Genomic DNA, 27,277 nt, shown 5'->3' with positions numbered 1-27,277 from the left:
AAGGTGAGGTGTATTTGCGTGAACAAGTAGTGAAAGGTGATCTATAGATGCATTTACAAGTATAAAAAGGCGAGGTAAATATACAAGCACAGGTAAATACAGGTGAGGTATATATGAGTCCACAAGCAAAAAGGTGAGGTATACATCCGTGCACAAGTAAAAAAAAAAGGTGAGGTATAGATCCGTGCACAGGTAAATACAGGTGAGGTATATATGGGTCCACAAGTAAAAAGGTGAGGTATAGATCCGTGCACAGGTAAACAAAGGGGAGGTATATAGGCGTGCACACATATAAATGGGTGAGGTGCACATTTTTAGCAAGGCACATATGTAAGTAATCCTAGGACAAACATTTTCCTGAACATAAAGCGGAACTGCATAGATAGTGTCAAATACTGAATGGGTATCTCTCATTACAAGGGTAAAATCCAGTGATGAAAAAAAAAAAAAGATTCCGTTAGACACCAAAACATGAGGTAAGAAACAAACAAAACAAAAAAAAAAAAAAAAAAAAACGCAAGTTGAAGTGAGGTAGTGGGGAAGGGGGAAAAAAAAAAAAGACTCCGTTAGACACCAAAACATGAGGTAAGAAACAAACACACACACAAAAAAAAAAACCGCAAGTTGAAGTGAGGTAGTGGGGAAGGGGAAAAGGAGATCAAGAAAGCAAATAAAGGTCAAGTCCGCATAAAATCAGACTGTGTTCGTGGCAAGACATGGGTGTGGCGGGGTGGAGGGGCGTGGTGGAGGGGCGTGGTGTGTAAGCAAGGGAGGGCGAGGTAAAGGAAGATTAGGCCGGAATGGGAGGCAGATGCATGGATGGGGCAGGTGCAGGAGGTGGGGGTGAGGGGGGGGGATGGGAGTGGCTGGCTGACCGACTGGCTGTTTGGCGTCAGTTTGAAGTAGATGTGACGGTGTTTGCCTAAGGAATGCGTGACGTGGAGGGTTGATACGCATTCCTTACCAATTCTTTATTTATATATACGCCAGCGGGCTTTTTTTTTATATTATTGTTTCCTTTTTTTGTGTGCCCTTGTGCTGTCTCCTTTGCTGTAAAAAAGAAAAAAAAATGCATCAATTGTTTACTGTCTGTGTGTTTCTTGTTGGCTTATGGATGCTTGTTCTTATCTTCATCATCCTCTTGTGTTGTCCTTTGGTCCGGGTGAGCCTCTTTGACTGATGCTGTGTTGAGGTTATTTGATAATTTCCTCATTTTCTCCCTCATTTCTCCATTCATTTTATCTTTATCGAGTAGAAATTTAGTTATCTCAGGTGTCCCTTCTCACTCTTCTTCCCATTCTCCCAGCACAGGAGGGCACTTTGGCTCCTCCCACCCCGTCAACACCAGTAATTAAGTCAAACCCGCAGAAATAACCCCCTGTCATCTCTCCACGCGCCCTTCCTCCCCACGCCGGGTCGCTAAAACCCCTTAACTTCTCTCCCTATCGCCAGCATCTTCATCGCCGCCACAACTCACCTTCCCCCATCACCATCACCATCAACAGGCGCAGTTTTCCCCTTCCACTGTTGTCTCCCTTCATCTTCTCGCCCCCATCGCTGCCTCCAACCCTTCTCCGCGCCCCCCAATTTCCCGGACGATTTGCCCCTCATACCTCAATTCTAATTGCTCGTGATGGACCATAAAAATCGGGCCAACCACCAGACCAGGTCACTGAGCCACCGGGAGAGAGGTGAACTGTGACCCCAGGTATTGTGTGGTCTCTTTCTTTGCCTCAGTCTCTGTCTGTCTCTATCTATCTCTGTCTATCCATCTACCCCTTTCTCAGCATCCCATCCATCCATCCCCTACCATCCTTTTCTCTTTCCCTTCTTCTTTATCTATCTCTATCTGTCTATCTATCCCTTCCTCTACATCCCTATATCATCCTTTCCGTTCCTTCCTTCCTTCCTCTCCCTTCCTCCTCGGCTCTCCATCCCCCTCCCTCCCTGACCCACCATGACCTTCCCTCCTCTCTCCCTACTCTCCCTCCTTCCCTCCCTCCCTCGTCGGTCCTACACTTGGGAGGTCAAAAGATCATTTATTATCGAGGCGTGAGAGGTCTTTTCTAATACAGGCGACGGGAAGAGGGGGGGGGGAGGAGGAGGGGGAGGAGGACAGGAAAGGGGAAGAAAAGGGTAAAGTAAAAGAAATATTTCCTTTCCTTTGCTTTTCTTTCGTTTCTTTCCTTTCCTGTCTTTTCATTGGTCTAAAAATACGTGGCTGTTTCTTTTTTTCTTTTTTTTGCTTATGTTCTTGTTCTTGTTTTTTGTTGTAATTGTTGATGTTATTGTTGTTATTTCATTTCTTATATATCACTAATGCCTCCTCCTCCTCCTCCTCCTCCTCCTCCTTTTCCTCTTAGTATTTCTTTTCTTCCCTCCTCCTCTTCCTTCTTCATCTCCTCCCCAACTCATATTTTTCTCCTCCTTCTCTCCTCCTCCTCCTCCTCCTCCTGCTATCTATACTATGCTAACTCCTCTTTTTCTTCTCCTCCTCCTCTCCTCCTCCTCCTCCTCCTCTTACTATTAAACTGTTCTACTCCTCTTTTTCTTCTCCTCCTCTCTCCTCCTCCTCCTATTTATACCATTCCACTCCTCCTCCTCTTTTTTTCTTCCCCTCCTCCTCTTCCCCTTCTTTCTTCTTCCTCTTCATCACCTTCCTTCCATGTCCTATCACGATGATGCTACTTCACTTTTTTTTTTTTTCGTCAAATCTGCGGCTTTTCCATCCTCTTCATCCATTAATCACAGCAAGAACTAACTCTCTTAAGCGCTGGAAGGAGGAGGAGGAGGAGGAGGAGGAGGAATAAGAAGTATATGATAAACGAAGGAAAGGAAGACAAATGAGAAAGGAGATAAATAGATAGATAGATAGATAGATAGATAGATAATTAGACAGACAGATGAAGAAAAAGAGAGATGGGAAGTCAGCCAGAGAGAAAGAGAAGGGAGAAAAGGAAGATACGTCTACGAGGGAGGTCTGAGAAGGAGGGAGAAAGAGGAGAGAGGAGGGCAGGGCAGGGAGGGAAAGGGGGGGGTTCAGGGGGCGGAGGCAGGATATATTAAGAGGTCTCTGGGGTGCAACAAAACCTAAAAGCCACTGAAGGACCGCATCACCCTGTTGTAATTGGTCATTTTTGAGTGTGTCTGTCGGTGGCGAGGAGGCAGAGGGAAGGAAGAATAGAGGGAGAAAGCGAAAGAAAAGAAAGGAGGTGGGAGTGGAGAGGAGAGAAAGAAAGAATGGAAAGAAGGGAGTTGGGAATGGGGAGGGTGCGGATATGAAAGAAGGAAGGAAAGAAGAGAGTACTGAAAGAAAAGGGAGATGGGAGGGGAGGGGAGAGCTAGAAGATGAAAGGATAGGAAGGAATTTGATAAAGGAAGGAGTGGAGGAAAAAAGGACTAAATGGAGAGAGAGAAACGAATGAAAGAAAGAAAGGAAGGAGTGGAGGAAAAAAAAAAGACCAAATGGAGAGAGAAAGAAACGAATAAAAGGAAGGAAGGAAGAAAGGAAGGAAGGAAGGGAGGAAAGAAGAAAGAAAGAAGAAAGGTAAGAAGGTAAGGAAGGAAGGAAAAGCAGGTAAGTAAAAACGTAAGGAGTTAAACAGGTGAGAAAGAGAGAAGAATAAATGAAAAAAATATACAGGTAGAAAATTATGATAAAATAATGATTAAAACAATGTAAAAAAACGACAAAAAATAAAATAACTACACCAACATATATTTTTCAACAGTAAGCAATCAACAACAAAAAACAACAACAAAATCCATCTCGTATAAAACTACAGCAAAAAAATAAGGAACAAAAAAAACATAGTCAAGGCGCGCTATTTCCCGCCTAACACACTTATATACTTGATGCCCTTACGTCAGCTCAGAGGGTTTTAATGGAATTATAAAAGCTATTAGGTAACTTTTCTCATTCATGCCTCCTAAAAGTGCCAAGTGGAACTCCCTCCGTCGCCTCCCCTTCCCCTTCTTTTACTACTTTTCTCCTCATCATCCCCTCTTCCTCTTCCTCCTCTTCCCCTCTTCTTCCTCCTCCTCTTACTTCTGCTTCTTTTTTTCCCTTTACTTAGCCTCCTTTATTTTATTTTCCTTCTGTTTTTTTTCTCAATCTCCACTTTTTTTCTCATTCTCTTCCTTCCTCTTCTGTTTCCTGTTTTTATTATATTTTTTCTGTTCTTTTGTTCTAGTTCTTGTTCTTCTCTTCTTCTTCCTCGTAGTCTTAGTTCCTTCCTTTTTAGTCTCTCCTCCTTCTCCATTTTCTCCTTCTTTGACTCTTCTTTCTCATCATCCTCTTCTTTCCACTCTTGTTAATTTTACTCTTCCGTATTAGTATCTTCCTCCCTCTTCACTCCTTCTGGTAAACACGTTCTTTCCTTTATCCTTATCCTTTCCTTACCCTCGTCCTCCTCTTCCCACCTGTATTTCTCTTCCCTTCTAGACTCTTCCTCATTCACCTTCACCTCCTCCTGGAAAACATTCTTCCTACCCCTTTCTTTTACTCCTTCCTTCCTTCTTCTGCTTCCTCTTTCCGCTCCCAACTCCTGCTAACCTCCTGTCCTCAATCCCGGCCCCATCATTGTCTCTGCCCCCCGCCTCGACTCCCGAAGGTGTGCTCAGACAGTCCCCCAACAAGGTCCAGTGTTGTCCTGCCTGTAGCCACCCTCGACAGGCTCATAATTTATGCTTCGCCACCCGCTACTAATGCCCGTCGGGGTGAGGTCCAAGAGGGGTGCCCCGGGTGGTTGTCTTGGGTCCCACACTGTTTAATTTCAGGCTAATTCGTATCACTTGCACGCGCTGTTACTTTGATCTGTGGTGCTTAGAGGGTTGTGCTCTTGCTTAAAGGAGTTGTTTGAGAGGACGCGGAGACATGGAGGGTTTGGGCTTGAGTCAGTAAAGGAAGGAAAGAGGAGAGGGAAGGAGAGTGGGAAAGGAAGGAGAGGGTAAGGAAGGAGGGGTTATAGAAGGCAGGAGGGTAAGGAAGGAGAGAGAAGAACGGACGATGGAGAGGGTGGGTAAGGAAGAAGAGGGAAGGAGAGAGAAGTAGAGTGGGTAAGGAAGGAGATGGGGTATGTTAGTAGGGTGCATGGGGAAGGGAGTGTATGGGAAGTAGGAAGGAAGGTAGGTAAGGAGGGTGAAGGAGACGGAGCTGGGTATGGAAGGAAAGGGGTAAGGAAGAAGGTGGGTAGGGTAGGGCACGAGGAGGCAGGGGAGAGGGAAGGGTACAGAGGACAGGGGGCAGCTTGTCAGGGCGTCACGGTGAATCAGTTCCGATCTGACACGAAGGTTCCTGACAGTTTTATGGTGACGTATGGGCCGCGTCGCACCTGGGAGATTATCAACTAACCACCGCATTGTTTTAGCTCGATATTGTCGGACACTTCCACCCAAAAGTCGAAAAGTAGATCAGTCGGGTTCTAATGAGTGTTTCTTTTAGGTTCACGGTACAGAAAAAGGGTCAAGCTACCAGAAGGGCCATAAAACTACTCCTGGAAATGCCCCAAATTCAGACACTTCTAATCCCTCACATCAACTATTTAATTTCAAAGGCAAAAAAGAGGGTCAGTCGTGTTCTAATGAGTGTTTTATTAGGTTCATGATATAGAAGAAGGGTCAAACTTCCACCAGGATCATTACACTACCCCTGCAAATGCCCCAAAACTCTTACAAAAGCCTAGTTAAATTTGTATGCTTGGGGTTCTAATAAGTGTTATTTTAGGTTCATGATACAGAAGGGTCACACTACCAGAAGGGTCATAACACTACTCCTGGAAATGCCCAAGACTCCTACGAAAGCCAAGTCAAATATGTGTACTACTTGGGCGCCGAAATTTCTAAGAATGTGCCTCAAGTCCCTCGTCCCTACCTTCTCCCCCCCAACTCCTTATCGGGCTGTCCATCTGTGTGCCCTGTGCTGATGTGTATATAAATGTTTCCTGGTCTGGCTATAATTGGGTTGTCCTCGCGGAATCCATTAGTACACGATGGTTACCTGAAACACCTGATCCGTCATATACCTTTCCGATGGACGTCAGGTGTATAGTGTTTTAAAGGTAATTAGTTAAGGGTAAGGGGAGGATAATAACCAAAAATATAATAATAATAAGTAAGAACAGATGACGATGGGAACGTTTTGGAAGTACTTAGTTTTTTGTACTGGTTAAATAGATGTGAGGGAAAAAAGGAAGCAGGCGGGGAAAGAGGAGAAATAAGAGGAAGAGCAGCAAAAAAAAATGTTACCTAATAATGAGAAATATAAACGGAAGGGGACCATGAGAGCGTGTTTATGAGTACTTATTTTTTTATATTGAGACTGTAAAGGAAAAAGTGGAAAAAAAGGATGAGCAAGAGGAAGAACTGTGTGTGTGTGTGTGTGTGTGTGTGTGTGTGTGTGTGTGTGTGTGGCGGGGGGGTTAAGAGGAAGAGGGGGCGGGGGGCGGGGGTAAAAGGGGGGGTAAGGGGGGCGCTGTATACATCCGTCGATTAGTATTGGAGGACTGTGGAAACGTAGACAAAGTTCCCACGTGTCATGTTTCTCCTTAACGACTAGCAATTACGAAAATGGAGACAGAATTTGCATATGAGCCAGGGAACAAGGCCCCTCCCCCTGCCGCCCCCTTCCCTGGTCCCCTTCCACCTTACCGCCCCTACACCGCCCCCTTTCCTTATACCCTTCCCACCCCTTGAAGTAAACCGGATGCAGAAATCGACAGAATGCACGGCAGGTGGTGTCCAGGAGGTTCAGGGGCAGTGGCTAAGAGGGTGTTTGAGGAAAGGAAGATATGTGGGAGAGATGAGTATACTGAGGAGGAGATGAGTGATGCTGCGGTGAGGGAAGTAAAGATGGCTGGGGAACAGATGAGAACTGGGGAGGTAGGAGATGGTTGTTGAAGAGTGGAGGGCTGAATGGAAAAGAAGAGATGGAAATGTTGCTATAGTGATAACTCAAGAAAGGGGAGATGAGAGCTGAAGAGGTAAAGGAGGGCTGTTGGAGAGAGGAGAGTTAGAGAATAATAACTGAGAGCCGAATGAGTACCGAGATAGATGGGAGTGTTGATGATGTGAGAAAAGAAAGGAACGGCTGGGAAAGGGAAGAGAACTGAAGGTATAAAATTAAAGAGTGAGGAAGAGAGAAAGAGAAAGAAGAATTGAAGGAGTATGAAGATATATGAGGAGAAAAGAATCTATGTGTTAAAACTATACGAGTAAATACTAGAGAAGCCATATGGGAACACATGTCGCTGGGGAAACTAGAGAGAGGAGCTGAGAACTTGAGGGGAAGGAGAGAAAGAGAGAGCAGAAAAGAGTAAAGTTGGTGTGACGAAAAGATAAAAAAATAAAGAATACGAGGTGAAAGAGTTAAGGTGAAGGGATATTTAAGTATACCTTTGTTTGTCTCTTTGTTTGTCTTTGTCTTTTTTTTGTCTGTGTGTTTCCTGCCACCTGTTTCCTGTCCGTCTGTCTGTCTTACCCTCTGACATCTGTTGTTTATATTTTCTCTTTGTCTGTTTACCTTAGAGAGAGAAGGGAGGTATAAGAATGAAGTGTATTTGTCTACCTGGGGAGAAAGAAGAATGATATATATGACGTATTGTATAAGTGCATAATACAATACCATGTAAGAACACAAGAGAAACTAAAGGTCTGTGTTAGGTAGATATTAAAGAAGAGCCAAAATTAATTAAACATTCAACTTTTACATAAGAACACTATCGTAAACATCTCCTAGAAAGTAAACATGATTATACCCTCGAATCCTCTACGTTATATCGTCTGTGTGTGTGTGTGTGTGTGTGTGTGTGTGTGTGTGTGTGTGTGTGTGTGTGTGTGTGTGTGTGTCCGTCCTTGAAATAGAGGAAAACAAAACATTCTCTACATTTTTTTTTCTATTTGAAGAGGGAGGAGAAGGGAGAGCATAAGAAGAGGAGGAGGAGGAGGAGGAGGAGGAGGAGGAGGAGGAGGAGGAGGAGGAGGAGGAGGAGACAGAAAAGAAGGAGGGGCAGGAGACAGAAAAGAAGTAGGAGGAGGAGGAGACAGAAAACAAAAGGGAGGAGGAGTCAGAAAAGAAGAAGGAGAACGAGGAGGAGGTAAATAACTAAGATATGAAGAAAGAGAAAGAAGGGCAGGAGAGAGAAGAGATACGTAGAAGAGAGAAGAAAGAGAAGGCAGGGAGGAAGGAGGAGGAGGAGGAACTGACGTCATCATTAGCTTAGGAAGAAGGAGGAGGGAGAGAGAGGAAGTGGGCAAGAAGAACACTTAGAGAATGCTAATGACTCTTGGATTCTGGCGAAGGGTGACGTAGGGGATCCAATGCTCTCCAGGCCCAACCCTCTGATTTTCTTTCCCTTATTTTCTGGGAGGGGAATTCACACCCTTAACCTAAAAAATGGGGCTTCTCGTCAGGGTGGGTGAGGTGGGGGGGGGGGGGGGGGGGCGGAGCAGGAGAACCGATACAAGCTTTAGATGCTTCTCTGCCATGGGATAATTTGCATAATCCAGCGGCGTGTATGTTTAATGGCGCTAAAGGGAAGGGGGGCTTATAAAAAGGTTTGTTTGTGTTGTCTTTTTTGTGTGTGGTTTTGGTGGTGGTGGTGTGATTTGGGGGGTACTGAGGGGGGGGTAATTTATGGGAGTGTGAAGATTGGTGAGGAGTAAGGAATAGTATGTCATGGATTAGATTTTGTGAATTCATTTTTTATTTTTTTAATAACAAAGGAGACAGCTCAAGGGCACACGAAAAGGGAAACAATAATAAAAAAAGCCCGCTACTTGCTGCTCCTAAAAAGAATCCAAAGAGGTGGCCGAAAGAGGGGTCAAAATTACTGCTCATTTACGGTATATAAGGTAATCAAGAAAGTGGAATAAATAGCCAGACTGGGAATGTTCTGATATTCTAACTTTATAAAAAAAATACATGAGGACATTAGTTTATTTGAGTAACTAAACAAGGGAGGATGACAAAAATCAGTTACTATATAGACATGTGGACTTATAACCTGGAAACGGGCATTGTTGGTTCATCTGCAATATAACGTAGTAAATCAGCAAGCTACAAGAGTCCCATGTCTTTTCTAACTTACTTATTGATGATTCATAAGTACGATGATAATATGACTCTTTATTGCCATTCAGTTTCCAGTTATATATTAAAAGGGTTGTTGCATTGAGAGAAGCTTTGGCTAGACGGTATGAAGTGGATCTTTCCTTGTCGCTACTTATTCTACAGGTGAAGAAAAAGAAAACCTAATGTTGATGTATTATTACACAGAAGGTATCAAACTGACCCCTCCTAATAGCTATGTGTTCAACAGGTGACATGACGAGACACACACAATTACAACTTTATCATTTAGAGCACATAGGCTATAAAGGGGCTATTACACTGGGCAAATTTTCCGTGGATCTTCAGTCAAACCACGATTTCCGCTAGCGTGGTTCTCATTTGTTTCTTGTTATTGCTGCTGATGATGATAATGGTGAGTAATACCGTCGTCCTTCAGTGAAATCTATCGTAGCTTTGGAAGATCGTGGACACGTCAGAAAACCACGGGAATATGAGAACCACGCTAGTGGAAATCGTGGTTTGACGGAAATCCACGGAAATTTTGCCCAGTATGATAGCCCCTTAACAAAGAAAAAGAAGCTCACCCACGCACCATCTCGGGCTAACTTTAATGGCTCCTCCTTCCCCTGAGAGCCCACCACTAACTGTCTCTCCTCAATCACACACGAAGACAACTCAACCAGCCCGGCAATAGAGATGTTGTTAAGCCTTATAATGAGCCCGGAGTGAGGTGGCCTTTGTGAGCGATCTTCAGGTGATGATTCCTTTACCTGTGCTACTGATGGCTCGACCCTTATGAGGTGATGTGATGATGATGGAGGCGAGGCTCAGGTGATCAGGTGATGGCTGGGAAAGGGTTGGGGATTGTGACCTGGAGATGGTGCCCTTGTGACCTCGTGATGGCAGGTGATAGGGGGAAAAAGTATCCAGGTAAAAAAAAATCTGACAAAATAAGGATATTAACGTGAAACAAAAGGGAAAGAGGATGTGAAAAAAGGGGGAGTGAATGAATGAATGATTGCGTGCGTGAGTGAGTGAGGAAGTTACGTAGGTTGGTAGGGAGGAAAGGAGGAAGGGAGGGGGGGAGGGAGGGAAGGCAGGAAACATGACGTAAGTAAGGAGAGGAGGGACAGAGAGAGGCAAAGGAGGGCGTGAGGAAGGAAAAGGACGAAGACAGGTAATGATAAAGTGAGAAAAGAAGAGAGGAAGAGGCAGGAATGAGGGAAATTGAGGATGAAGAGAGAGAAACAAAGGAAGAAGTGAGGAAGTAAAAGGACGAAGATAATTAATGATAAAGTGTGGGAAGGAGAGACGAAGAGAAGAGGCAACAGAAGAGAGTAAAATAGAGGGATGAAAGGAGAGGAAAAGAAGGGAATGAAAAAGGAAGTAAAGGAGGGGGAAAACATGGAGATAGCAAGGAAAGGAGAGACGGGGTGAAGCAAAATTGAGGAAATGAAAGAAGGATTGGAAAAAAGGAAAGATAGGGATAAATTAACCGAGTGGGAGAAGGAAAAAAACAGGATGAAGTAAAAAAGAGGGAGTGAAGAAAGGAAACAGAAGAGAGAAGGAAAGAGGAAGAGGGGATAGGAAGAAGTATAGAGGAAGAAGGGAGGGTGGGGGTGGTAGGGTAGCACGACACAGGACTATGATAACTACGCCCCCCAACCCCCCTTCCCTTATTCAGACCCCCCCCCCCCACCCTCAACCCCTCCTCCAGGTACATGTATATTCATTGGGCGCCGTGGCAGGTAATGAGCATCGCCTCGCCTCCTGTTATCATCTTCGCGCCCACCCAATACTTGCAAGACCACCTTCAGGATACCACAGGAGGGGTTGAGTGGGCTGAGAGGGCTTGGGAAGAGGTTATAGGCGAGTGAGTGAGGAGTTGTGAGAGTGTGTGTGAAGGTGTGAGTGGGATGGTGTGGGTGAGTGTGGGCGTGAGTGTGGGTGTGATTATTTGGAACAGTGGGTGAGTGAGGGACTGTGAGGAACGATTTGGAACATGTGTATATAGATTTATTTAACTCTTCGGAAATGTTTATAAAGTTACGTACGCTCTCTCTCTCTCTCTCTCTCTCTCAAGTAGCCCCACCCAGCCGCCCACACTCGTTAGTTTGGGCTGACGGATCGGGGTCTGGCGTGGGTCTGCGTTGGGGCTGCGGGTGTGTGTCGGTGTTTGTCTTGGCCGGGCAGTGTTGTCACTAGGCGGGTGGGTGGGCGGCGCCGCTCGCAGGTGTATCGTGCACCTTGCCGCCCACTCATTGCCCTCGCCTTGCATCACCGAACTCTCTACTCTTGATTATAATGACACAGTTTCTAAAATACTGGCATGCTGTGAGCGTAGAGAAAGAAACAAACAGATAGAGTTGAACTGTTGACGGAAGAGCCTTAAAATGACAGGTGTTTATTTACTAATCAATTAACTCCTTAAACAAACAGGCTTGGCTAAAGGAGTATCCGTCGCCAGGGGCAGGACAGCTAAGATATTAACTGTCTGGCTTTTGCTTACAGGTGAGCGAGCGTCTGGCTGACTGGCTACCGAGACGCGGGGAGGAGCCAACACGTGAGTGACCTGAGGTCGAGATGGGCGAGCCGGGCCCGGGGCAAGGGTCAGTCCACCTGGTGAGTTGTGAGGGTCAGGACGCGAGCACCGCCGCGCCAGCGCACCTCGCCGCCATGCAGAAGACGTGCTACGAGACCTACCCGGCCCAGCCTCCCGCCTTCAGCTCCTACTACGACAACGCCTTCAACAACGGCTACGCGTACGACCCCGCGGCGTGTGGACAGTACTACGACGAGTACGTAGATTATCGTGCGGCGTGTGGCCTGGCCTCCAACATGATGCCCCAGCAGCTGATGATGAGCCAGGGCACCCAGCAGGACTACAACTCGTTCGTGGCCTCGCAGCAGATGGGCTACTACGAGTACGATTCCTCCTTCGCCAGGGAGTACCCGGCCTGGGCGCGGGAGCAGCAGCAGCCCCGCACCAACGGCAAGAAGAGCCCTGACTCGCTGCTCACCACGGCCTGCTCAGCCCAGGTCACGGCGCTGCCCACCTCCCAGCAATCGGTACAGTCCCCATCACTCTCGTCGACACAGCCTTCCGTCAAGCCCGCCAGCCTCCAGCAGCCCCAGCCGCCTCAGGGTCAGCCGCCCACCGTGATCACGCCGCCCAACCAGCTCACGCCCATCAGCCTTCCCTCCGGTGCAGGTGAGTCCAGTGCAGGTGAACGTGACCCCGTGACAGGTGACGCAGTGATGATAAAGGAAACACGATATGGTATTGCAGTGAAGCATTTATCGTGCCATTAGTCAAGACGTGATGAATTAATGTTCGACGTTGTTATTTGTGAAGAAACTACTGACGATCAATCTATTGCGGCTATTATTAATTTTATGTAACTTTTGCGATGTGATAGAAACATTGCGAGGATGAGGAAGAAGAGGGGGGGGGGGGGGATTCGATCTGGAAGACTAATGGATGAGAGTGGGGTGGTAGGGGGGAGAGGGGGGGGGGGCAGTGCCAGGAGGAATATACGTTCATCCTTCTTGCTTATCTTCTATGTTGCCTTGGTTCTACTTTTACCATAACACCAAAACAACATCAACTACTACTACTACTACTACTACTACTACTACTACTACTACTACTATACAATTCCGCTTCTACCCCGTTCTTCTCTTCCACGTCAATGCATAAAACAACTTACGGTATACCTCACCGCGTCTCCTACAGATTCCCCATTTTCTTTAACCCATCACCGTCCTCCCCTCCGTCAGTATCCTTCAGGCCTCGGGGTGGGGAGGGAAGGGGGAGATCCTGCCCCTTCCCTCCTCCAGCCAGCTATCCTTTAGAGGTTCTCAGGGAAGTTTCCGATCCATTTTCCGGGGCGCGTCGTTTGCCCGTCTGAATTAAACTTCTTACCGTCTGGGTTTAATGCGATTTGCTCGGCTCTTGTCTCTCGAGTTGCTTTTGGCGTTGTTTCGGTGTTTGGTTTTCCTTGTCGGGCTTTTCTTTGTCTTTTAGTTCACCTTTTTTTTCTTGTTTTTTCTTGTTTTGGTTTTGCTTTCCTTTATTTTCATGTATTTTGGGTTAATTTTTCTTTTTTCTCGTCGAATTTATATATTTTGGTTTATAGTTTTCCTCTTTTTTTCTTGTATTTCGGCTCAGCTTTCCTTTTTTTCATGTATTTTGGGTTAATTTTCCTTTTTTCTTGTCGAATTTATATATTTTGATTTAGTTTTCCTCTTTTTTTCTTGTATTTTGGTTGTTTCTTTCATCAATCTATATTTCTTGTTTTGTTTTATTAGTGTGAATACTTATGATTTGGTGCACCTGTGTTCTGCTTGTCTATCTGTCTGTCTGTTTATGTCTGTGTATTGTTTCCTGTCTACTTATATGAGTCTTGCTGTTAGTTTTAAATAGATGGTGAATACGCTTCCTTTTCCCCCTCTTTTCTGCGTCTGTGTCATTAGTTCTCCTCATGCCCCCCCCCCCCATCCCCCCACCCACCCACCCATCCCTCCACCTTAAAACTCATCCCTTTTATTACTTCTGCTCCTCCTTTTGTTGGTTTTCTTCCTCGTGTTTATTCCTCAAATCTGCCTCTCCCTTCGTCAATATCTTTCCTCATTCCTCTTGCTCCTTCTCCTCTTCCTTTTCCTCCTGATGCTCCTTTATTTTTCCTCCTTATACTCTTTCATCATTTCGTCCTCCTCTTTTTCTTATCTTTTACTCGTTATTTTGTTCCTCTTTCTCCTGCTTACGTAAGACTGCTCCTCTTACTCCACCTCTTCGTCCTCGATCTCTTCAAATCTGCCGCTCTATCTTCCTCCTTTCTCCTTCCTATTTCCTCTTCTGCAGATCCTTTCTCCGCCTCCCGCTCCTGCTTTCCACCACGTTTCTTGACCTTGCTACTTCCTCCTCCTGCTGTTCTTCCTTCCCTTCTGCTTTCCTTCAACAGTTACTATTCTTCTACCTCCTGCAACTACTACTTCCTCCTCCTACTACTCCTTCTCCTCCTCCTCCTCCTCCTCCTGGCTCCCCCAACACCTGTTCTCGGGGGCGGCGGGTGATCCAGGGGCGGCGAAGGATCATCACTCACCCCCACCGCCGTGCCATTCTTCGGGACACCAAACCCGACTCCTGGCACTCCATCACCCGCTCAGTCATCATCCGACACTCCCGCTACCAGTGCCATATTTTACGCTAGCTTGGAGGGGCGGAGGAAGGGAAGGGGGGTGATGTGAGGAGGAAGGAAGGAGGGATGAGCTAGAGAGGGGACTGAAGGGAAGGGAACGGAAAGGAAAGGGGATGGAAAGGGACACCGTTTGAGGATCTCCCTATAGCATCGATTTTTCTTCTTATGGTAACTGTGACACCTCGAGGAAGCGATTTGATTACGTGGGAGGTTTTATCGGTGGCGTCTTTATGGGTTGGGGTGTGCTGGGGTGGAGTTCCTATGGGTGGGGTTTGATGGTGGTTGCGATGGAGGTTGATTTGATTTATTTTTTATTGATTTTCGTCTATTAACTTTTTTTTATTAGTTTTGTTATATTCTGCGAGTGTTTGTGTCCTAGTGTTGGATAGGCAAAAGGGAAGGATGGGATGGTTGAGAAGGAGATTGTTTCTTTCTTTTTTTTACAGCAGAGGAGACAGTTCAAGGGCGTAAAAAAAATAATAATGAAAAAAAAAAGCCCGCTACTTACTGCTCCTGAATAGAAAAATAATAGAATAGGGAGTAAATGAAAAATTGAGCAAAGAGAAGGGAAAGATTGTGGGTTAAGTGAAAGGAATGAGTGTGAAAGGAGTCAAATATTAGTAGAAAAAAAGATGTGATGTAGATGAGTGATTGAGCGAATGAGAAAGACCAAAGACACAACTGAATTAAAGAAATCTATGAGCAAATAATTTCATCTCAACTAAATTTAACACAGTGAGTGAAATTAAATCCACTTTTTTCCTTGCATTCTATAAAAAAAAGTTTACCTCACCGAATATTCTAAACAACCATCCATTAATCACCATCTACTCAGCATCAGCAACTAAAAACACAATGACAAAACAAGACCAAATATCAAACACCTTACAAACAATCATTTAACTCTAAAGAGACACTAACAAACCCTTTTATCCTCCCTCCATCCTTCTCTCCTTTCATCCCTCTTTCTCTCTCCCTCCCACTTCCTCTACTTTCCCTCCCTTTGACCCGCCCTCCTTCACCACAGAGCAAAACAATAAACAAACCACCCATCCTTGAATCTGGAGATGAAAAGGGAAACAGAGGAGAGGGGAGACAGGGGAAGGGGGCAGTGCTGGGGGGCTGGGGGACTGGGGGACTGGACATCTGACCCCTCACCCCCCCTTGCCCCCTCTCCACCCCCCTCCCCCTTCACAAAGCCGCAGGGGACACGGACAAAATTAATTCCTGCTTCGATTTTGTCAATGGGCTGTGATGGATCGGCTGGGCTCTCTCTCTCTCCCTCTCTCCGTCCACTCCCTTCACTTCCCCCTTCCCCTTTCCTCCCCTTCCTTCCTCTTCTTCCCTCCACCACCCACAGACAGACGGACCGATATATTTCTCTTGCCTCGCCAGTTCTTGTTTACACCGTTGTTGTCCCTCGCTGCTTTTCCTCCTTTTTTTCTCATTCCTTCCCTTTCATCTCTTCTCTTTGATGCCATTTTGGGTTCGTTTTATTGTGATTTTCGTTGTCTTGTCTGTGCTTTTATTTGACTGTATATGTTTTCGTTTGTAGGTTTCTTTAAAATTACTTTGTTTGAGGTTTGGGGATTAATGTTACGTTCCCTTGATTAATAGAAACACTAGGAACATGATGAGGATAAAATCATGCTAAGAAACAATATTACAAGATGTTTTAGATATAAGCTGACTTTTGAAGACGAAAGAACAGATACTTATTTCGTGTCAAGAAGAGGATAAAATAAGAGGAAAGGGACTGAACTAAGAGGGATGAGGGAAAAATGAACTAGGAAAGAGGAAAGATGTTGAACTAAAAGGAAAAAGATTAACTAAGATAAGAGATGATGTGAAAAAAGGGGAGAGAATGAGATAAGAGAAAATAGGGAAGAGAATGAACTGAAAGAAAAGAGGGAAGAGGGTGAACTAAGAGGAAAGAGGAATGTCTGCTGAGGCATAAACTGGAGCAGAGACGCGAGTGAAACATGATTCATTGACAACAGCTGTCTTGCTCCCTCCCTCCCTCCCTCCCTCCCTCCTTCCCCCTCTCCCTCTTACCTTCCCTCCTTCCCTCTCTCTCTTCCTTCCTCTTACCTTCCCTCCTTCCCTTTCTTCTACCTTCCTTCTCTCTCTTTACCTTTATCTTTACCTTCTAAAAACTCGAATTACAACAATTTTCCTATTTTCTTTTTTATATTACAGCTATTTATTGATTTTTCTATGTTAATTAATACAGTTTTAATCTATTCTTCCTCTTCTTCCTCCTCCTCTTCCTTCCCCTCCTCCTCCTCCTTCTCCTCCTCCTCTTCCTTTTGTTATTCAAGATTCTGCGTCTCTCCACTACTTGCTTTCTTCTTTTTATTCCTTTTTATCTTCGTCATTATCCACCTCTGTTGTTTGCTCTTCTCCTCTCACTCTCCACACATTCCCGGTCAATATTTGCTCTCTCTCTCTCTCTCTCTCTCTCTCTCTCTCTCTCTCTCTCTCTCTCTCTCTCTCTCTCTCATGGACACATAATTCTTACAAACTATAAAGTAACTAAAAATACCTTTATCGCTTCCTTTTAATACTAATAAAATTTAATTATCTATGGCTTACACACAAAAAATAGTACGTCAAAGTTAATCTTAATATCAAACTTTAAAACGATACTGCAAAACACTTTTCTTTCCCTTTTGCTAATGTTAATAATTATGTTACAGAAGAAGAGCAAGTGCGTGTGTGTCTTAAATTATCATGAAAATTATATATTGTTTCATAGTTCAGCATAATTATGTCACTGATTTGTTGAGTGACTTTTCCTCTATCACAAAGGTCAGTATCGCGACTATATAGAATCAAACCAAAAAAGAAAAAAAAAACAGGAGAGAAGAAAAGACCTGTGAAAGATTTCCATGTTAATCTAAACCGCGTACTAAAAGCTTCCCCGATCGTTTCCTATCACATAAATCAAAATCGATATCGCAGCTAGAAAAAAGATAATCAGGAGTGAAAAAAAGACCCATAAAAGATTTCCCTGTTAATCCAAACCACGTAAAATCATTCCCTGCGTCGCCTTGTTTTCACGTCCGTCCGTCCTTCCCCGCGTCCCTCCCCTCCCCTCCCTCGCCGCCGCCGGGCCGCAAACACCGATGAGGAGGCACAATGGCGCCGTGTTGACCGCCAGCGCCAGGCCGGCCAGCGGGCGCCCCTACAACTCCCTTAATAAGTAAACCTTCAAAAAACGCTCCTCCATCCCCTGTGTCAATACGGCCCGTGACAAACCCTCGACGCGGCCTATGATGAATGTGCGCCGCCGATGCAGCCGTGAAAACGAGGCAAAAAATATATGGAGCTAAAAAAAAAAAGGACATAGAAAAAATATAAACTAGAGCGGGAAAGCGTAAAAAAGAGGAAGGAAATGCCATGCCGTGTTGCGTACGTGTTTTGGCAGGCCTTTTAGGGGTGGTGGAGGTTGTCAGAGAAGAGAAACTAGTACGGGAATATATATAAAAGAGAAAAGGCGATGCTCCGTATACGTTTTAACAGGTATTTCGGTGATGGGAGACTAGAACAGAAAAAACAAAAAACTATATAAAAGAAAATATTATACTGTACGTTTTAACAAGTATTTCAGTGATGGGAGACTAGAACGAAAAAAAAAAACACTATATAAAAAGAAAATATTATCCTCTACAGCAATCTTCAACAACAAAAAAATTAACACTCAAAGGAAAAAATATAAAGCAAAGTCTGCCCAAATATCAGGCGTTATCATTACTTCACTATTACTGCCTTGAACAATAACGCAGCGCAGGAACAAACTCAGGAAAAAGTGTCATTACGAAGGTGTGTGTGTAGGCGGCGGATGAACAGGTAGAGACGCCGTAACATAAACAAGCATGGAGGAGGAAAGACTAAAAGAAAAAGACATAAGGAAGATGAGAAGGTAGTGGCATATAAAAGAAAAGGGAGAAAAAGGGAAAAAAAAATGTAGAGGGATGTTAAAAGGAGTAGCAGGAAGGAGGGTAGGATGTAGATATAGGTAAGCAGGTAGGCGGAAGGAGGGATTAAGGTAAGTATAGGTCGATAAGTAGAAAAGTAAGGATACATGTAGGTAGGTAGACAGATAGGTAGATTGAGACAGTGAGAGAGGGGAAGATAGGCAGGGAGGTGTAGATAAGCAAGAAGGAAGGTAAGGAAAGAGGGATGCAGATAGGTAGACAAAGATAGATATAAATATTGAGACAGTGAGATTTAGAGAAGGATGTAGGGAGGTATAGGAAAGCAGGATGTAGATAGATAGATAGATAGATAGAACATGGAAGAGAGGAAGGCAGGCAGGTAGGGAAGGGAGGCAGGAAGGGAGGCAGGTAGACAAGGAGGGAGGGAGGGAGGGAGGGAGTGTTGGCCGCCACCAGGTGACGTCGTTTGGTCAGGTTGAGTCAACATCGTGTGTTTAAAGTGGACCGACACACTGCTCACTAGCACAGCCTCCTCATACCCACTGTTTAACGCTAGAATCACGGACGGGGGAGCAAAACATCACCCATTCACCATTCATGCACCTCCAAGGATGGGTGAATGGGTGACACAGCATCCCCACGACACACGACACCCAGCAAACGAAGCTTCTGAGTGTGTTTCGCGTCTCTACTCGCGGGAAACGAAGCCGGAGATGAGGGAATCGAACTGTTCTTTTCAGGTTTTTTTTGCTTATCTTAGTGCCATTATTTACTCCTAATCCACCAGCACGACTTCAAAGGCTTCCCGCTAAGTAAAGACAAAGAAAAAATCCCGGAGCTGTCATGCAACCTTCCACTATTTTGTGTGATGGGCGGATTTTGTACTGAGGAGTGACAGTGTGGCGGCGGTGCGGAGGAGGAGGAGGAGGAGGAGGAGGGGGATAGAGAAGGAGGAGAAGCAGGAGGAGGAGGAGGAGATGAAGGGAGGAAAGGGAAGGAGGGTAGATCAGTAGGGTGGGAGAATGGGAAGAGGATGGAAAGAAAGGTTGAGAAAAAGGAAGGGAAGAAGGTGAATAGATGTGGTAGAGAAAAGGGAAAAAGAAGACGGAAGGAAGGGAAGGAAGGACGGAAGATCAGCATGGGTTGGGAGGAAGAGATGAAGAGAGTGGGAAGAACGGTAGAAGAAGAGAAAGATGAATATAGGAAGCTGACTGCAGGGGGAGGGGATGGAGGAAGAGGCAGATGAGGAAAACTTGCGCTATTTTTAAACGTCACATTAATTGATTCAAAACACACTTTCTGTCAGCTAAATTAGTACTTGGTCTATTAAAGTGTTCCTATTTTCTGCCATTCCTTTTCTTACGTGATATAATTCAGATTTAATTATTATAACTCAAATTCAGGTTCCAGATTTCACGCTAATATTAATGACTATGTTCTCTATATATGTATTTTCCTTCATTTCGTATACCCACAAACAGCATATCAACAACAGCTTCCTTATTGCATTTACATTTTTCACATATAAATAAATGGCATGGAGCAAAACACACACGAAATATCAATGCACAGTCAATGAATACAAAAAAAAAAAAATGATAATGATAAAATTTCTTCATGCACTTTCGCAAAAAAAAAAAATAATAATAATAAATAATAAATAAACACTAGATATTTAATCATTGTACTTACCCAACGTTCAGTCTCAGTGGGTCTTTTTCACACAAATTTACGGAACGGTATAGAATTCGTGGTGGTGGTGGTGGTGGTAGTGGTGGTGGTTGCATTCACAGGATTTGTAGTACGTGTCTAATTCCTGTGGCGGAGTGTTGGTAGCCGCACACGCCTCAGCCCTGCAAACAAACAGTAAATAGTAAACAAACAGGAGCATGGCGTTTGTTGTGGGGTGTGTGATCAGCCCTCGACTCTCTCTCTCTCTCTCTCTCTCTCTCTCTTGACTAAGGAAGAAGAGGAAAGGGGATGTATGTAAAGGAAAAAGGGTGAAAGAATTATCGTATAAGAAAAAAGATGCAAAAAAGTTCTTGATAAAGGAAATATATACTATCGCAGAATTTGGCTCTTGTTCTGCGGTTATTACTATTATTATTATTATCATTCCTATTATTATTTTTATTCCTACTATTCCTCTTATTATTATCATCATTCTATTGACTCACCAGCACGCAGATTTTACGTATAATTATAGAAATATAAACCATATTGTAAAATCGTACTGTTGAAGGCATTACTGTGTTAGTGGCGATCTCTCCGACCAATCGGATAACGAACTAATGAAAATACTGTGTCCTCAGATTACGGTGAGAGTGGCGAGGGGAGCGGCACCGGAGGGGTGGGGGGCCAGGGCCCCGGGGCGCCCGCCAAGCGTGCCCGCACCGCCTACACCTCGGCGCAGCTGGTGGAGCTCGAGAAGGAGTTCCACTACAACCGCTACCTCTGCCGGCCCCGGAGGATCGAGATGGCCGCGCACCTCAACCTCTCGGAGCGCCAGATCAAGATTTGGTTTCAGAACCGCCGCATGAAGTACAAGAAGGAGCAGAAGGCCAAGGGCAGCATGGACAAAGGTCCCAACTCACCCTGCGCCTCTCCCGTGACCTCCGTGCCCCCCATGTCTCCCTCGAGTGACATGGCCTCCATGCCACCAACATCCCAGTGCCATGCAGGCGCCTGTCATGGCCCGGGACTTTCCGGAGGGCAACACGGCCAGTTGCCACACCGCCTCCAGACGCCAAACCTGCAGGAGGCCCGCTTCTACCACCTGGCAAACTCCTATGCGGGGCGTAAACAGCATCTGGGGAACGCCATGGCCGCGATGCCGGGCCACCATGGCCAAATGTCACAGTTCATGGGACCCCAAGGCTACTCACACTCTGCAGGCATGTCTGAAGGGATGTCCCTCGAGCTGTCCAGCCCACCAGGCCACCAGCAGCTGCAGCAGCACCACCAGGAACAACACCAACATCACCATCAGCAGCAGCAACAACAACAACAGCACCAGCAGCAACAACCCCAACAACAACAGCAGCAGCAGCAGCAGCAGCAACACCAAAGGCAACAGCAGCAGTCCGCAGCACCCCAGCAGCAGGACCGTCCCCACGACGTGCATGCAAACCGTCCGTGCCCCCCGCCGCTCCAGGACTACTCTTCGTGTGTCCTCGCGCCGCTGCAGCCCCAAACCTCCCAGACTCGCTCTCCTCACATGGCTCAGGATGTCAAAAAGACGATGGGGTGGGCCTCGCTGCCGCTCTTCACCCCCAGCACCACCGCCGCCATCACCTGCCTGGCCAGCAGCTTTCCGTCGCCGCCCCACGACAACGAAGACAAGCTGGTGTCCCTCTGAGGCTCGGACACACACACACACACACACACACACACACACACACACAACCCTCGCTACACTCAGGTGACAAATGTTCAGGACTTCTGCGTCTTCCAGCGTCTCAGCCGAATCAATGTTGTGAAGGACCTGCAATCCTTATTTAGCGAGTAGAGTAAGCAGTATGAGGCATGAGGTTCTAACATGTGTGTATATAACGTTTGCTGACTTCCTCATTTCATTCTCTTATCAATAAAACATGAAGTTGGTGAACCATAAAGCCTTTCGTTTTACCACCTCCTCTGAGCAACAGCAACAGCAGCAGCGTGAGTAGGAGCAGAGGGAGCAGGGCTGGGAAAACAGAGGTGAACGCAGCAGCTGTCAGGAGAGAAGGGAAGCGTGGAGGCAGACAGGGCCGCCCCGAGGGTCCGTCAGCCAGCTCAGGGCCGCGACACTCCCTCAGTCCCCGATAAATACATCAGTTACCCCCGAGGCCGGTGACGAGTCGCCGGGCCACAGATGACAGCCAGTTGTATTCAAAGGTTTACCGAGAGCTCGGCGTAATGTGCGTAATGCTCGCCCATTCACAGAGCTTTCCCACAGTGCATCGCCGAAGTTCAGATAGTTTAGTAAAGATGACATGTTTGAACGCCCACTCAGCATCCGAGACGAAGGTTTTCCGCGAACACGAACGGATGAGGCGGCGTGTTGAGAGGCGAGCCTTGGAGGGGTGGCTGCGTCGCCTTTACGTGGAGCTGAATCATTATAAATAGTGATGTAGGTGCCGGAGTGAAGGCAGCAGGGTGTGTGGCGATGTCAACGTGTGATTGGCTGTGTCAGGGGGTGTGTCCTCATCCGTCATTGGTCGGCGATCCATCAACGGATAGAGACACTGGCTGACAGGAAGCCGTTCGGTTCGCTTCGTCTGGCCCCGACCTGGACTATTATCAGTTAAATACAGCGATGTGTTTTATTGTAATTTTCCACGCCGGCCTTTGAAGACTTTTTTTGTATATGTCTCTACAATCGTCTCCTCCCCGAGGTGAATGCGAGCCGGACAATTTTCTCACAATTTCCCGTATGGATGATGATTGAGTCGATATTCAGCGTAATCGTCGGAACACAGATCGAAGCCCTTGATACAATCCAAAGCTCAGAGTTATTAAAACTTTCAGCTCTGAATGGAATTTGATTTTCCAATGTTTGAACTGGGCGCGAGATAAGATGGAAAACTCCACCGGCCTCCGATCAGCTGGTTTCATTATCAAGCTCACAATTAAACTTTAAAACGAAGTCACTGTTCCCGAGGAGAGAGAAAAAAAAAAGATGGAGAGAAAAAAAAGAAATGGAAGGGGTAAAAAAATCCTTATAGGCCGAAGCGAAGAGGGGGAAGGGAGAAGGGAGGGAGGATGACGGGGAGAAAAAAAAAGAAGAGAAAGGATGGTAAAACACACACACACACACACACACACACACACACACACACACACACACACACACACACAGTTTTAATCTATTCACTTCGAGCTAAACAGACGCAGCGAATAGAATCATTTTCCCTATACAAAACACCACGCTTCCCCCCCCCAGCCCTCTCTCTCTCTCTCTCTCTCTCTCTCTCTCTCTCTCTCTCTGTCCATCAGGAAAGCAAATGAACTCGCTCAACAGACGACGAACAAAAGCTTGGTGGAACGCTGCATCTCCATCGGATGAAAAGTAGCCATTGTTTAACACGGCCGAATGCCTTCTCAAAATCCACGTTTACGATTCATCATCCTCGCTGATTCCTCCTTCCCCGGGCCGCCCCATAGAGCCAGGAGCCTTAACTTAGCTTGCTGGGGAGGGAAGGTTTCGGGTACAAGGGTGGGGGAAGGGGGAAAGGGAAAGGGGTAAGGGTGGGAAGACTCACCCGCTATCAACCTCATAGACTCAGCCCACGGTTCGAAGAGAAGGAAAGATGGAGGAAAAAAAAAAAAGAAATGACAATAAAATCTCCTTCCCGTGCCGACATAAAGCAAAATCTCATAGGTTGAAAGGGGAACGAGGCGATAAAAGTGGAAAGACGAGAGAGAGAGAAAAAAAAAGAGCAGAAAACAGAAGGTAAAGAAGAGCAAAAGAGACAGGGACGAGTAAGCAAGTAGAGAGAACGGAGAGATAAAAATAGCAGGAGCGGCAGAGTCAGAGAGAGAGTCAGGAGAGAAGAGGAGAGGAGGAGAAAACTCGAAAAGACAACAACGACGTAAACGATGCCTTTTCTTGGAGCTCTTTAATCTGGACGTGAAGTGTGTTGCCAAGGAGCCGAATAGGCCAATAAGTTGCTCTGATTCCGACAAATATCTGGAGAGTGCCCATCCCAAATCAGTTTTTATGCAAATCCGCCGCATAAATACTGGCGGGCGCGCTCGTACCAAGACCACGCTAAGTCGGCGGCTCGTTCCCCCCCCGACAGTGCATGGGAATGACTAAAAATCACAACGTATTGGACTACTGTGCTCCGGGGGGATATAGACGACGATAGTCAATACACACTTGCAGGGGACATCTTGGAAGGGAGGCAAGAGGAGGAATAGTCAAAAAAGGATGGTGACTTTTGTGTGTTTGAGGAGGACGACGACGACGGGGACAAGGAGGAGGAGGAGGAGGAGGAGGCAAAGGTGCTGCGTGAGAGGAGAGGCTGGGAAGAGGATGAGTTGGGTCCGTCCTTCATCCTCCGAGTCTGGTCTTAATTTATGGAAAGTTGAGGAGAGAAATGATTATGATTATGGCTGCCTCCAGGACCCTCGCCTCGCCCCAGCTGCCTGTTCTTGACTCCGCGGGACAGAGAAGAATTGTCCTGCTACTCGATGAAGGGACTGGTGATTCAGGGCGAGGAGGCAAGACTTGAGGCAGAGAGTCAGGGCTAAAGAGTGTGACTGCTAGATGGCGTCGTAATATGATGGTGAGAGTTGCTAATATATGAAGTCACTAACACTGCAGAAAAATGTCATATGTTGTCAGGGTCAGAGCGTGTGATTGCTATTAGGAGGTCATGATGAAATATTAAAATGAAATTGTGAAAGTAGCGATTTCACGCGATTATGAAAAAAAAAGTGGCACTGTTTTAAGTTACACATAACACGTGACGTTAGGGATTTCGCATATAGACCAATAGTAAAAAGAAACATTAAATTTTACTACGATAATTGCTTTTACCACATAAATATAAACACTCATATTTAAATCCTCTATTTACTTCACGATGTTCTTTTAAGAAGCTAAAAAAAATGGAAGATACTGTTTTTTTTTCTTGCTTCAGTTATATTATTTAGGATTATCAAACGAATCTAAACCAGTTAAAACTAAGTAAAAAAAAAAATTGAAATAATCTCATCACTTGGATTTCCTTTTCAAGCTCCGGAAACAGTATAATATTTCCTTCTCTTGTCTTTCCTTTTTCCACATCACCTTAAAACCTTCATCCCGGGGCAGGCAGTGCGGGACGGGGCAGGGTGGGCGGGGCTGACAGGGGAAGAGGAAAGAACCGGGGCAGGGGTGAGGCAAGGGGAGAGGCAAAGGCCCATCACCATCTCTTCCTTTATAATCATTAGACACGAGCCTCACCCCGCCTATCTCCCGGAAAAATAGGAGCCCTGTAGCCTTCGCCGCGGACTATCTATCTCCACTTTACAAACGCGGGAGCAGGATATCTTTCTCCCGCATACACGCTCCGGGGTTAAGCGATACGACTTTCCCTTATTTATTGAGTATCGGACTGAATTTGTCAATACCGTCCGTGTGGGGTGGGGCGCCGACCCCCATTATATTGTTTTTGAATGGGGGTGCCGCTGACGTGTAATGGTCGTCCTGAAGGTAGTAGTGGTGGGGGGAGGTCAAGGAAGAGGAGGAGGAGGAGGAAGAGGAAGAACAAGGAAGGTAGAAAAAGGGGGAAAATAATAATAAAAAGCGGTGGGGGAGAAGCATATTTTTAGGGTTATGAGTAGACTATGTATGTGGCCGTCACTATGCTGGGATGTGTGACACGGTGTGGTTTAAAATAGTGTTATCAAGGTGTGGTGTGGTTGTGGTACAGAGGGGGTGAGGTCACTGGTGTGTGCCTTTGGTGTTCTCTCGTCTGTGGCTGTGGTAGTATAACTGGTATTAGAGACCATTCATAACAGCCATCTATACATTCATGATAATAAAACACTTGAGAGGGAAAGAAAACTCCCCTTGGTGGATAATATCAATGTCAAACGAATATCATTATAGGAGGTGCGTTTACGACATTACCTATTTCTTATTTTCTTCTGTATATGTGAAAACTACTATATGTCATGGATAAATATTCTTGTTTGCATAAAATAAAAGAAAATTGCAATGCTTTCGCTATATTTTTGCTGGTAACAAACGACAGCGAAATCACTATCATAATAATTTTAATGGGACAAAAACAACAAACAAAACAATCATCCTCATCAACAATTAATCAACATTTAGCAAGATAATCAACGTTACAATCCTAGGCTATAATAATAAACTTGGCAAGAGGATGGTTCAGACAGGGTAAGAAGAATTTGAGTAGGCTAATTCTGGTGACTTGCTAGATTAAATAATTTGTAGAACGTTGACTCCCATGATTCCTAACTCAAAAAAAACATGTATTTGGACGCAAAATTTTCATCCCACTCAACGCCCATAACTGAAAGGCAATACTAAACAGCTACTAAGAAAAAATTAAAAGCTATTGTCTTGAAGAAAAAAAAATATAGGTTAACTTTGGAGAATTAGTGAAGAAAAAAAGATGACAATGCGTAGTTTGACTGATGGAAAGGAATTAATAAAAAAGAAAAAAACATTAATTGACAGGAAATAGTTAATGCAAGGTTATAATATTATCCTCTCTAGGGTCAGCCTGTCCGCCCCTTATCATCCCCTGTGGCTTGTCATATGACCTAACTCACACCCAGGAACTGACTGAAGGACAAAGGACACATAATAAACTTACAACGAAATAATAACACAAACCTAACGTCGTCCAGAGCGAAGAAAACAGCGAGAAATACGAACACTCCATCACATAACACTAGCAACGTAAGCTGGTCAGGAATACCAACATGACCGAGGCACCTCAGGCTGATTTTGTAAACATTATAAGATTAACCATTTCCATTGCCTTACCTGCTTATGTGTTTGCTCCATAAAATCAAGAATCGTAAATAGAAGAAGCTATTAGACCAGATGTTTTCAAATCGATGCAAATTTGGTTGTATTTGAAGTGTGTGAATAGGTTGGCAGTAGTGATGTAGGGTGCGCAAGGAAGGCAGCCTGAGACCCCGTTTAGTTATTGGCAATAGAATCAAAAATAACAAATATAAGAATAAAATAAAGCGTCATATATACCGAAGTTAGCGCATAGACTATATTTGGTTATTCCTGCAGTTCATGAATAGGTTGGCAGATGAGATACAGGGCAGGGAAACGGAGGAACCTTGTTTAATTATTTCCTACAAAAACTAAAATCTAACATAACAAAAGGCATAAAGGCAAGCTATTCCCAAGTTAACACATATTTAGCTCTTCCTCGGGTGCATGGAGAGATTGGAGAGCGACAACAGGACAGGGGCACAGAGACAGCACACAGACAGAGTTCGACGTTGCGCATTTTTTTTTTTACAGTGATTAAATGCAGGAGCTTGTTGTCACCGTCCACCCTCCCCTCCCCAGCATGGGCCCAAGCTAACTCTCAGTATAT

General features: G+C 45.3%; 1 protein-coding gene across 1 annotated transcript in view; it reads left to right on the top strand.

The window, feature by feature from the left end:
- LOC127008914 (homeobox protein Hox-A3-like) overlaps positions 1-22,248 on the top strand; it is an 81,547-nt gene extending 59,299 nt beyond the window's left edge. Inside the window, exons 2-3 of the mRNA XM_050881391.1 lie at positions 11,582-12,281; positions 20,525-22,248. Coding sequence (XP_050737348.1) covers positions 11,654-12,281; positions 20,525-21,570 — 1,674 coding nt within the window. The 5' untranslated portion in view covers positions 11,582-11,653 and the 3' untranslated portion in view covers positions 21,571-22,248. The remainder of the gene's footprint in view (positions 1-11,581; positions 12,282-20,524) is intronic.
- The last annotated feature ends 5,029 nt before the right edge of the window (positions 22,249-27,277 follow it).

Source organism: Eriocheir sinensis, chromosome 39 (assembly GCF_024679095.1).
Source record: "Eriocheir sinensis breed Jianghai 21 chromosome 39, ASM2467909v1, whole genome shotgun sequence".
Taxonomy (NCBI): Eukaryota; Metazoa; Arthropoda; class Malacostraca; order Decapoda; family Varunidae; genus Eriocheir; species Eriocheir sinensis.
The sequence above is the reverse complement of the archived record's forward strand: the minus strand, read 5'-3'. Positions and strand labels throughout refer to the sequence as shown.